The sequence below is a fragment of the Sinocyclocheilus anshuiensis genome, unplaced genomic scaffold (assembly GCF_001515605.1).
Source record: "Sinocyclocheilus anshuiensis isolate Anshui unplaced genomic scaffold, SAMN03320099.WGS_v1.1 scaffold3329, whole genome shotgun sequence".
NCBI classification, from domain to species: Eukaryota; Metazoa; Chordata; class Actinopteri; order Cypriniformes; family Cyprinidae; genus Sinocyclocheilus; species Sinocyclocheilus anshuiensis.
Window position 1 is genome coordinate 30,250 of NW_015557070.1, and position 12,500 is coordinate 42,749.

General features: G+C 44.2%; 2 protein-coding genes across 4 annotated transcripts in view; one reads left to right on the top strand and one right to left on the bottom strand.

The window, feature by feature from the left end:
- Positions 1 to 719: 719 nt before the first annotated feature.
- hmox1b (heme oxygenase 1b) lies at positions 720 to 4,073 on the top strand. 3 transcript variants are annotated; one of them, XM_016471379.1, is made up of 7 exons: positions 720 to 769; positions 826 to 857; positions 966 to 1,077; positions 1,310 to 1,525; positions 2,563 to 2,835; positions 2,912 to 3,011; positions 3,728 to 4,073. In XM_016471379.1, the coding sequence occupies exons 2-7, from the start codon at positions 835 to 837 to the stop codon at positions 3,844 to 3,846; spliced, it is 843 nt and encodes a 280-aa protein (XP_016326865.1). In that variant the 5' UTR covers positions 720 to 769; positions 826 to 834; the 3' UTR covers positions 3,847 to 4,073. The 3 variants fall into 3 exon arrangements, with proteins under 3 accessions (XP_016326865.1, XP_016326866.1, XP_016326868.1); XM_016471380.1 differs by having other exon boundaries at positions 3,734 to 4,073; XM_016471382.1 differs by having other exon boundaries at positions 721 to 857.
- An 856-nt stretch (positions 4,074 to 4,929) lies between these two features.
- Positions 4,930 to 12,500, bottom strand: part of LOC107676709 (target of Myb protein 1) — a 9,972-nt gene continuing 2,401 nt past the window's right edge. Inside the window, exons 2-16 of the mRNA XM_016471354.1 lie at positions 12,194 to 12,278; positions 12,027 to 12,105; positions 11,793 to 11,942; positions 11,207 to 11,424; positions 10,773 to 10,848; positions 9,308 to 9,565; positions 8,925 to 9,058; positions 8,787 to 8,841; positions 8,122 to 8,239; positions 7,927 to 7,996; positions 7,677 to 7,752; positions 7,535 to 7,588; positions 6,426 to 6,485; positions 5,967 to 6,003; positions 4,930 to 5,377 (exon numbers count right to left, since the gene is read on the bottom strand). Coding sequence (XP_016326840.1) covers positions 5,235 to 5,377; positions 5,967 to 6,003; positions 6,426 to 6,485; positions 7,535 to 7,588; positions 7,677 to 7,752; positions 7,927 to 7,996; positions 8,122 to 8,239; positions 8,787 to 8,841; positions 8,925 to 9,058; positions 9,308 to 9,565; positions 10,773 to 10,848; positions 11,207 to 11,424; positions 11,793 to 11,942; positions 12,027 to 12,105; positions 12,194 to 12,278 — 1,613 coding nt within the window. The 3' untranslated portion in view covers positions 4,930 to 5,234. The remainder of the gene's footprint in view (positions 5,378 to 5,966; positions 6,004 to 6,425; positions 6,486 to 7,534; positions 7,589 to 7,676; positions 7,753 to 7,926; positions 7,997 to 8,121; positions 8,240 to 8,786; positions 8,842 to 8,924; positions 9,059 to 9,307; positions 9,566 to 10,772; positions 10,849 to 11,206; positions 11,425 to 11,792; positions 11,943 to 12,026; positions 12,106 to 12,193; positions 12,279 to 12,500) is intronic.

Genomic DNA, 12,500 nt, shown 5'->3' on the forward strand with positions numbered 1-12,500 from the left:
ACACACACACACACACACACACACACACACACACACACACACACACACACACACACACACACACACAATAACCTCTGATACCCTGTGCTCTGCAGGAACCTCACATTTAAATGTGTGTGTGTGTGAGAGAGAGAGTGTGTGTGTGTGTGTGTTTACACACCGAGACTGTACTGGAGCAGGGTTCAGAGTTCTAGAGTTCTGGATTGTGTCGAGTCATGTTTCCTTCGCGTTCTGCTCTCTCATGTTTAGCGTGTTTCCGCTGACTCACGGTTTCGACACTCGGCTGACTCACGCTCTTTATCGCTTCTCAGCGAATCACAGCCATAAATCTGGCGGTTTATAGCCTGCAGCTCTTATGCAAGATGATCTTCATGACAGATGGAGACACTTGATCTGTTATAACGCTCGTTCACTCTGACTCTGATAATTACACCTGATCGTGATCATACATTCATCACAGAAATGTCCACCTCTTTTCATGCTATAACTGATCACTAGAAACAGAAAATCACATATATATCCCTCTTTCATGTGAACATCAGGTCATCATGTGACTCGGTTCTCCCTCAGTCATGTTTTCCCCATCTGTCCTCCTGATGAATGTGTCTCGTCATGTTTAGCTGCTGCTCCCTCCCTCTGTCTTTGTTTGAGTTCTGCTGACTTCCTGTTTCTCTCTCTCCCAGGCACGAGGAGCGAGTATAAAAGAGCCAAGAGCGGCAGTGTGAGCTCAGATCACCCTCACATCCATCCAGGAGATCCATCAGCGCCTGCCGTCATATTCACATCAGCATTCATCTGTGTTCCTGAGAGATGGAGACCATTGAGAAGAACCAGATGCAGACAGCGATCATGGACAGGTCTGTCTGTGGTTACTGACGTCTCCTCCAGCTGCATCACTGCAGATTCTGATTCTGTGTTTCATGTTGAGTGGATGTGTGTTTATGTGAATCTGTGTTTTCTGGCAGTGAACTATCAGAGCAGATCAAAGCTGCGACTAAAGACAGTCACGTCCGAGCGGAAAACACTGAGCTGATGCTGAGCTACCAGAGAGGACGCGTGTCCCTGCAGCAGTATCAGGTAACTCAAACACAGCAGTCAATGAGACGTCAATATATTTGATAATACTTAAAGTTTATTTATTTTTTTTTTTACATTGAATTAACCTTAGTTTATAACTGATAACCTCACCACTGGACTGACCAATCACAACACACATTTCCAGCTCCGCCGATAGAGTTTTAGGTCATATTTAACCTTCATATTGATTCCCTGTGGAATCTCACCTGGCTTCTTCTGTTCTGTGTTTCAGCTGCTCTTGTGTTCGCTGTATAAGATATACGAGGCGCTGGAGGAGGCGCTGGACACAAACGCCTCCCATGATGCCGTGGCACCCATTTACTTCCCACAGGAACTGTCCCGACTGGAGTCCATCGGGAAGGACCTGGAGTATTTCTACGGCCGGAGCTGGAGGGAGAAGATGATGATATCGGCCGCGGCGCTGAGATACGCACAGAGACTGAGAGAGGTGAACATCTACAACCAGTCTATTCTACAACAAATATTAATCCATCGATATCTGGCCAATTTAGAGATTATTAGCATTGGCCGAGAATCATGATTGTTAGTTTCAACATGCCATCAGACGATCAATGATCAGTGTTCATGTTCATTGGCTTTCTTAAAGGGATAGTTCACCCAAAATAAGATAATTTGCTTAAATGTGCTCACCCTCAGTTCATCTGAGATCAGGATGAGTTTGTTTCTTCATCAGGTTTGTAGAAATGTAGCATTGCATCAGTGTCTCAGCAATGGATGCTCTGCAGTGAATGGGTGCCGTCAGAATGAGAGTCCAAACAGCTGATAAAAACATCACAATAATCCACAAGTAATCCACAGCACTCCAGTCCATCAGTTAACATCTGGAGAAGACAAAAGATGAAACTAATCCAGCATTAAGACATTTTTAACTAAAATACATTGAGTCCATAATCCATAATAACACTTCCTGCAGTGAAAAAGTGCATCTCTTGTTGTGTCTCATATTTGTTTAGAGCTGTTTAAACGCTGCTTGATCTGTGCAGATTTCTCTCCTGATTCAGACCAGAACACTTTTTCATTGCAGGAAGAGTTATTATGGATTATGGACTCTTATGTATTTTAGTTAAAAACATCTTAATGCTGGATTAGTTTCATCTTTTGTCTTCTCCAGATGTTAACTGATGGACTGGAGTGCTGTGGATTACTTGTGGATTATTGTGATGTTTTTATCAGCTGTTTGGACTCTCATTCTGACGGCACCCATTCACTGCAGAGCATCCATTGCTGAGACACTGATGCAATGCTACATTTCTCCAAACCTGATGAAGAAACAAACTCATCCTGATCTCAGATGAACAGGGTGAGCACATTTTCAGCTAATTCTCTTATTTTGTGTGAACTATTCCTTTAATGGCTGATACTGATATCAGAGGAGCATGACTCTGAGACACTGTTAGGATGTTGTAGGTCATTCATACGCTCTGTTGTGTGAGAGTAGCGTGAATTTGCTCTGTCGTGTCTCAGGTGGGCCGAGATCACCCTGAATATCTGGTGGCTCATGCGTACACACGCTATCTGGGCGACCTGTCGGGGGGGCAGGTGCTGGGCCGCATCACGCAGAAGTCTCTCGGGCTGAAGAGCGGAGAGGGCTTGTCCTTCTTCTCGTTTCCGGCCGTCAGCAGCCCAAACCTCTTCAAGCAGCTGTACAGGAGCCGCATGAACAGCATCGAGCTGACAGAGGAGCAGCGGAGCGGCGTGCTGCAGGAGGCTGTCACTGCCTTTGAGCTCAACATCCAGGTGAGAGAGCTACGGCTCGTTACGCTCATTAATGAGTGACTGAAGAGCGCTGCTGATCGGTTTGTGTTGTGTTCAGGTGTTTAATGAGCTGCAGGACTCACTGAGCTGCGTCTCAGACACCGAGAATGAAATGAGGCAGAGACACACACAACACAAGCAGAGCACAACAGCAGCAGGTAAAACACACACACACACACTCACTCTCACTCTCTCTCCCTCACACACACACATACACACACTCTCTCTCTCTCTCTCTCTCCCTCACACACACACACACACTCCACTCACACTCTTGCAGACTCTCTCTCTCCTTCGCACACGCACACACTCTCTCACACACACACACTCTCTCTTTCTCTCTCTCACACACACACACTCTCTCTTTCTCTCTCTCACACACACACACTCTCTCTTTCTCTCTCTCACACACACACACTCTCTCTTTCTCTCTCTCACACACACACACTCTCTCTTTCTCTCTCTCACACACACACACTCTCTCTTTCTCTCTCTCACACACACACACTCTCTCTTTCTCTCTCTCACACACACACACTCTCTCTTTCTCTCTCTCACACACACACACTCTCTCTTTCTCTCTCTCACACACACACACTCACTCTCTCTCTCCTTCGCACACGCACACACTCTCTCACACACACACACTCTCTCTCTCTCTCCCTCGCACACTCACACACACACGCGCACACACTCACAAACACGCACTCACACACACTCCCTCACACACTCCCTCACATACACACACTCAAACACACACACTCTCTCTCTCACTCACTCAAACACACACACTCTCTCTCTCACTCACTCACACTCTCACACACACACACACACAGCTGAGGTCCACAGTGTTCTAAGTGTTTGTGATGTCTCTCCTCAGATGATAAAGTGTGTGAAGCGCTGCAGAGCTCCTCGTCTCTGGTGCCGCGGTTCCTGCGGACGCTGCTCGGTGTGTTTGTGGTTCTGGCCGTCGGGGTGGTCTACGCTTTTTAAACACATTTAAACCGGTTTAATATGTCACACATTATTCAAAACTTTGAAAAACGACTCACATTTTGTAGACAATATGTTATTTAATCATGTCAATAATAAATGTGATTGCATGTTTTCAGAATTATTCAAATGTTGAAATTTCCTTAGTCAGAATCATTTTGTAACCATGTGTATATATGCCTTTGTATGATTAATACTATATTTTTGTAATAAAATCTGTTTCAGCAGGCATTGTAACTGAATGTTGTATTATTTCTTGGTGTGTTTCATCTCAGATGAAAGTCATGGTTCCGAGTCATTAGTTTAGACTAATATCGTTTCTCTTGATTACTGAATATTAGTGTAGGAATTTATGAATTTATCCACTAATTTTCCTTGCCTGAATTATTTTTCATAGCCATATTGTAAGACCTCGCTAAACAAGAATAATTAAGTCATTAGTTTAGACTAATATCGTTTCTCTTGATTACTGAATATTAGTGTAGGAATTTATTAATTTATCCACTAATTTTCCTTGCCTGAATTATTTTTCATAGCCATATTGTAAGACCTCGCTAAACAAGAATAATTTCCAGTACTGTTAACTTTTAATGTAATAGCATAAAGCTCCATTCACACCAAGGATGATAACAATAAGATTTTAATAATAATCATTCTAATAGCAGAGTGCACACCATAACTGATGATAAGAACACAGAGGGACAACATCGCCGGAATCACTTTAAAACATTTAGTTTTCCAGCTGAAGAGCAATAAAAACTTTGGCAGCCAATCAGAATTCATCTGACTTTATAGAGCGTAAGCATTTAAAGCGACAGATGACAAAACTGCAGATTGTTAATAATATACAGAACGTTATAGTTATTGTTCTTGGTGTGAACGGGTCTTAAATCTGATTCTTCATCACATACTCAATCCTGACATGAGTTTGAGTAAATGATGGCAGAATTTTAATATTTCAGAGAAGAAATACAAACAAACCGCATTATGTAGTTTGGCTGCTTTATGATTTGTGAGATAATCACATATGAAATACTGCTACACAACATTAACAACAGTAAAGGACACAATCGGACACAACCGTGAACATTATAGTGTATTTAATATGATGTCGACATTCAGTCAGAGGTATAAGAGTCCTTATCTTTGTGGTTAATTTACAACATAAATTAATGCTTTTTATACTCCGTGAAAACACACATTAATACAAATTAACTTACACAGGCAACAAACAGCATACAGGTTGTTTTTTATGAGTGGTCAAAGTTTCACACACATCCAGGGCCAAATTCAGTGTTAGAAAGAAAGCTAAAGATGAAGATGAGGCATTACTGTGGGAGTCTTCCTCACTGTTTGGACTCGATGAGCGTGAGCATGTGATGCGGATCTCAGAGCTTGAAGATCTGCTCGTGGTTCTGCTCCTGTGCTGCCTGTCGAGGGCTCGAGGGACTGACGCCGCCAGACGAGCTGCTCTTCATCGAGGGAAGATGATCCGCAGCTTGAGCTCTTCCTGCTAAAAACTGATCAAACTCTGGCAGCCAGAATAAAGAGGGCAGAAAACAGACGAATGAATTACAGTGAGTGTGTGTATGTGAGAGTGTGTGTGAGAGTGTGTGTGTGTGAGTGAGAGAGTGTGTGTGTGTGTGAGTGAGTGTGTGAGTGAGTATGTGTGTGTGTGTATGAGTGAGTATGGGTGTGTGTGTGTGTGTTGCTTGCTTAAGGATATGCACATAGCACACCGGGCAACTTTAGAAAACCCTTCATCCTCCAAGACCAGACAGCATTTGCAGGCAATCCGGGGGAAAGTGCAAAGGGAAATACGGGCCATGCAGAATGAATGGTGGACTGAAAAGGCATATGAAATATTTCACACACATCCAGGGCCAAATTCAGTGTTAGAAAGAAAGCTAAAGATGAAGATGAGGCAGTACTGTGGGAGTCTTCCTCACTGTTTGGACTCGATGAGCGTGAGCATGTGATGCGGATCTCGGACGTCGCCATCGGATTCGATGGACAACCGAGAGAGAGTGTGTGTGTGTGTGTATGAGTGAGTATGTGTGTGTGTGTGTGTGTGTGTATGAATCAGATATCATGAGTAGTAAACATCAGCAGACGCTCACCTTCACTGGTCACACCCTCACTGTCATCAACATCAGGCTGAAAAACATCATCATCCATGATAAACATTAAACCAGCGGTATGTGAATATGCCATCATCATTTCAATATGTTGCACGTGAATGGCGTCCATTTATCATCATAAATATGATTATTTAGCTTTTTTTGTATTTGTTATGGCAGATAATGAATCAGGAGAGATAAATCGTAGCAGATGTCACTGAATGTGCTCTGCATTACAGCACGCAGTATTCAGTGCAGTGAGCGCTGCTGTATTCTCTGCATACAGACACACACTGCACACTGCACAGCACACAAGCTGAATACTGCAGGAACAGTGAGTAGAGTGTGGTAGTATGCCATGATTGTAACTCCAGCAGATGGCGCTGCTGCTCAGCGTTACGCTCACATGAACCGATCTGAGTGTGAAGTGTGTTAAAGCAGGACTGAAACTCTCTTTACCATCTCAGCAGACAACCACCTCTCTATTTCATCCATGGCTGAGCTGTGTGGAGCTGGAGCCTAACACCACAAAAACACCACAGGCATTCTTTACAAACAGGAAACAACACAAGATCTCTCGCGATTGTCACATTTTGATCATCTGTGATCCACTGATGATGTTAGAGCTGACTGCAAATTTAAATAGTGTCCATTCATCCATCAGCACATGCAAATCATACAGATTATACAGACATCTGACCATCAGTGTTCAACTGTCACCTGAAGACCTGAAAAATTAAAATGAGCTTTAAATGTGTTTAGCCTCAGTTCATCTGAGATCAGGATGAGTTTGTTTCTTCATCAGGTTTGTAGAAATGTAGCATTGCATCAGTGTCTCAGCAATGGATGCTCTGCAGTGAATGGGTGCCGTCAGAATGAGAGTCCAAACAGCTGATAAAAACATCACAATAATCCACAAGTAATCCACAGCACTCCAGTCCATCAGTTAACATCTGGAGAAGACAAAAACTGAAACACATCCAGCATTAAAGGGGTCATATGATGCTTTTTTAAAGATCATTATTTTGTGTATTTGGTGTAACAGAATATGTTGACATGCTTTAATGTTCAAAAAACACATTATTTTTCAAATACTGTACATTATTGTAGGTCCTCTATGCCCCGCCTCTCTCAAACGCTTCGTTTTCTACAAAGTCCCTCCTTCCGACAAGCGCAGTCTGCTCTGATTGGCCAGCTGACCCAGTCAGTGCATTGTGATTGGCCGAACACCGCAAGCACTCGTCGGAAATGTAACGCCCCTTACCATAATCACGAGCTTCATCTTTCAAAATAAATGTAAAGACAGAGCCCGAAAGGGGAACAGAGTCGTGTGACAGACAGGATGAGCACATTTTCATTTTGTGTGAACGATTCTTTAAATCAACCCCACAAACCTCATTTCACACCAGATGCAAATAAATGCAAAGCATCATTCTAGATAAAATCTGAAGGTTCTACATTTACATAAGCTGTTCTGTGATTTAACATGTTTTTTCTGATATTTGCTGCAGTTTGTATCTCATTGAATCAGGAGTAGCGGCGACTCCAGTGACGTCACTGAAACCCACCAGAGCCTCGCTGTAAATCCACTGAGACTGACGGACCCAGTCGCTCTCAGAGCCCTTCACACACACAAACACACTCCAGCATGTCAATCACAGTAATGTACACGCGTGATCAGTGTGATGAGAGGCACACGTGTGTACTGACCCCTGCCGTGACCTGCAGACGCGTGTCCAGAGCTTCAGCCAGACCCTCCACAGCGCCGGGATCCTCGTACCGCACACTACACACACGCACGCACGCACGCACGCACACACGCGCGCGCACACACGCGCACACACACACACACACACACACAGCGCGCACACACGCACACACACACACACACAGCATCAGATCTCACTTCACCTGAGCTCTAGGAGAAGACACACTCATCAGATGATCGTCAAACACAAACCTCTTCCTCTGTTCGGCCAGAGAGCTGCTCCTCGTCTGAGCAAACATGTCAAACTCTTCATCTTCAAGCGCTGAGACACACACACACACACACACACACACACACACACACACACACACACACACACACAGAGAGAGTTCACAGGTCCATCATCTCTTACAATTAATCAAACCGCAAAAACTGGATCTCTCTCACCTGAGCTGCTTGTGCGGTGGGATGCAGGGCGGGGCTCCTGTTGATTGACAGCTGGGAGTGTGTTCTGATTGGGTGATGGAGACTCAGGCCTGAGGTCAATAAGGTTTTCTGTCCCAGTCTGGTCACAGAAATACAATCACCATGAAATCATTAGAAATGTGGATCAGTGTGTATACAGTATGTGCAGAAATACAGATATGCAGTCATTTAATTATGAACCAATCTTCATCCTGTAGATGTTCTTGTAAAACAGTATTAGCAAGATTTTTAAGCACAAATGTAAGACTTTTAAAGACTTTTTAAGGACCCACAGAGTCCCTGAAGATATTTACGCTGTGTGTGCTGAGTAGCTCCGCCCACAGTGAAATCTCATTGGTCCAAATCACGCTGCACATGTATATGGAGCGCAACAGTCGGTGCCACAAGTGAAAACTCTATTTATTTTATTATCATTTATTTTGATATAGTTTGTAATGTTGTGATTCTCCTTGTAGCTGGTTGTTTTGGTTCATGGCTCATAACTCTTTAACAAAGACCTTTTAAAAATCCCTATGGGAAAATGAATGGAAAAAATACTTTGTGAAGCAGAGCTGCTGGAACTGTGGGCGGCACTATATAACATCAGACATGTTCTGATTGGCTGAGTAAGACAGATGAAGGTTTACCTGCGACTCCTGCTGTTCTTCTGCGTTTGATCTCTGCATGTTCAACCTGTCAAACCTTTAACCAGAGACAGAGAAGAGGCGTGTTAGTGTAGAGCTGGACGCAGCACTGGACGAGCCTCACACTGCAGCCTCACTGACCTCTCATAGCGGATGAACGCATTGTTGAGATCATCATTGACCAGCAGAAGTTCCCCGATCATCTCGTCCTCCGATAGATTGGGAATCAACTCCACGACCCTCTGCTGCATCTGCTTACACACCGAATACAGCTGCTGCTCTCACACACACACACACACACGTGACTTAATGACATATGTATGACCATGGTAAAACACAAGCACTATAACGCAGCCTAACACACACACACACTCACACGCACTCACACACACACTCACACTCACACTCACACGCTCACACGCGCACGCACACTCACACACACAATCACACTCACACTCACACACGCGCACGCACACACACACACACACACACACACACACACACACACACACACTCACACACACCTGCAGCAGTTCTGCGTCTGATGCTGATATTTCTCCAGGTTTGACGTGATTCAGCATCTCCGTCATGATGTTCAGATTTCCTTTGACCAGATCCAGTTCAGATCTCAGCTTCCGCTTCTGGAGGAAAGCAGTCAGAACACACACACACACACAAACACAGACCACCTCAAACCTCAAACCACACACCCTTGACCTCTGACCTTTAACCCCTGACCTTGCCTTTTCATTACCCTGCTTCTGGTCAGACGGGATGCATTTCTAATTTCTGACAGTAAATCTTGGTGTAACTTTTCTTACTGGCATATTAATACATGCCTTACAGATTCATCTGAGTGGAACATGAGTAATAGTGTGCTATAATTTTAGGTCTACTGTTTATAAATGGCCGACAGTTTTACTAGCTATTGCCGTCCTCCACATGAAGTGAGATTATCTAGAGTCACTGCCAGCACTCTTTCATGAGAACAGATTTGGGGTAATTTCAGCATAGCCTAGTAAAACATGCGTGACATTACGACTTGGACTAAGATGGAATGAAAATAATACACACTGTTGGGATAGATGGCAGATATGTGATATCTTAAAGGGGTCATATGATGCGATTTCAAGTTTTCCTTTCTCTTTGGAGTGTTACCTTCAGTGAAACGCTTTCAATGCTCTTATGCATTACTACATTATCACTTCTAAAAATCATTCAAATTCAGAACAGTTTGTGAATCAGTTCGGAGTCACTGAAAACAGACAAACTGAGATATTAAAAACTGACTCAAAAAAACTATTTACTCACAAATCACACATCACAATAGTTAACAAGCAAGTTTTACTCTTAACAAGAGCAATTTCTAGCAGATGAAACATTTTAGAGCACAGCACTAGAATTCATGTACTAAAAACTATACACTATATGGACAGAAGTACACAGCTCTTAATTATTGAATTCATTCATCCCTGTTAGATATTCTACGGTCAACTGTAAGCGGTATAACTTGAAAGTGGAAGCATTTAGGAACTCAGCCATGAACCGGAAAACTGCAAAAAGTGCTGAGGCTCTGGGTGTGTAAAAATTGCCAATGCTCTGCTGTTTCCATAGCTGAAGAGCTCCAAACTTGCACTGACATTAATATTAGCACTAAAACGGCGGGAGCTTCATGGATGGGTTTCCATGGCCGAGCAGCTGCATGCGAGCCAAGCGTGGGAGGGAGTGTGTAAAGCACACACACACTGGACTCTGGAGCAGTGGAAACCTGTTCTGTGCAGTGACAGTCTGATGGGAGAGTCAGGAGATGCCAGGAGAACGTTACATTCCTGACTGCATTGTGCCAACTGTAAAGTTTGCTGGAGGAGGGATAATGGTGTGGGGCTGTTTTTCAGGAGTTGGGCATCTTACTTCCATTGAAGGGAAATCTAAATGCTTCAGAATATCAAGTAGACAAGTGTGCCCCAGTGCACAAAGTAAGGACCATACCATAAAGACATGGTTGGATGAGTTTGGTGTGGAAGAACACAGAGCCCTGACCTCAATCCCATCCAACACCTTTGAGCTGAACTGGAACGGAGATTGTGAACCAGGCCTTCTCGTCCAACGTCAGTGCCTGGCCTCGCAAATGCTCTACTGCATGAATGGGCAAGAACTCCCACAGAAACACTCCAGAATCTTACAGAAATCCTTCCTAGAAGAGTGGAAGCTGTTATAGCTGATTAGCTCCATATTAATGTCTACATTTATGTCTATATATTTTGAATAGTCCTTGTTGGTTTAATGTTCAGGAGTCCCAATATTTCTGTCCACATAGTGTATACCCTGGACAATGAAAATCTTGAGATTTATTCATTTCCATGACGTTTCCAGATCTGGAAGATGTTAGACAGGACTAAAAAGAGCAGAGTTTTAGTCCACACCAGAGTTTATGTTCTGGCTCATGTGAGTGCTCAACCAGTGGATCACCATCACTAACTAACACTGTGTATTCTGTGAGCTTTACCCTGTTAGGCGTGTGGATGGGCGAGAGAGAGTCCAGATCCGTCATGGGGAACTCCAGGCCTCTCTGCCGCAGATCCTCATAGACGTTCACCACTCCAGACAGAGACGGATTGTTCCGGAAGGCATCGGCCCACGCCTGCAACACAGAGACAAACGACAAACCTCGCCGGAGCCACTGCATCAATCAGAGCTGCGGTGAGAGCGCTTCACCTGGATGAGACTCAGGACTCTGTCATGAAGGATCATGGGAGGGTTGTTTTTGGGCAGAATCGCTCTGACCAGAACGCCCTCCACAAACTCCAGAGAACAGATGTACACATGGAAACGATGGATCCGTCATGGGGAACTCCAGGCCTCTCCGCCGCAGATCCTCATAGACGTTCACCACTCCAGACAGAGACGGATTGGTCCGGAAGGCATCGGCCCACGCCTGCAACACAGAGACAAACGTCAAACCTCGCCGGAGCCACTGCATCAATCAGAGCTGCGGTGAGAGCGCTTCACCTGGATGAGACTCAGGACTCTGTCATGAAGGATCATGGGAGGGTTGTTTTTGGGCAGAATCGCTCTGACCAGAACGCCCTCCACAAACTCCAGAGAACAGATGTACACATGGAAACGATGGCCACAGTTCTTCACGCACATCTCAAGAACCTGGAACACAGAACAACACTAACAACACAACACGCTATGAAACACACACGCTTCTGTAGAGGAAGTGATGTCACAGACACTCACGGTCAGAGCCAGCATCACCTCCCTGAAGTTCTTATTACCCACAATACTCTTCTTTAAAGCTTTCACTGCATCTTTGGGTCTGGAAAACAACACAAGCATTCAGATGACAGAGAACGAGCCAGTGAGCGTATCTGGTGTATCTGCAGTAAGTGTGAGTGATGCAGCACCCGTCATCCGTCTCGTTGATGATGTCACAGATCTCCAGGTTCAGGCTCCAGTCCTCCGTCTGAAGAGCAGCACTGGTGGCTTTCTCTGACACACAAACCGACATCAAGATGATTAATTTCATATGAAAAATAGATATGCAAAATATAAATTCATAAAAATGCAGAAATGATTCCACAAATCACAGAATAATGAGATGTCACACCACAGTCACGTTTTTATTGATCTATTAGGGAGTAAAACAATCTGTCTTCTGAGTGTCTATCTGTCGTCTCTGTGTCTGTCATCTGTCTGTTGTCTGCGTGTCTG

Coding starts and splice junctions, on each gene's coding strand:
- hmox1b (XM_016471382.1), top strand. CDS start 811: ATGGAGACCATTGAGAAGAACCAGATGCAGACAGCGATCATGGACAG. Junction 858..965: donor CAGACAGCGATCATGGACAG/GTCTGTCTGTGG, acceptor GTTTTCTGGCAG/TGAACTATCAGAGCAGATCA. Junction 1,526..2,562: donor ACGCACAGAGACTGAGAGAG/GTGAACATCTAC, acceptor GTCGTGTCTCAG/GTGGGCCGAGATCACCCTGA.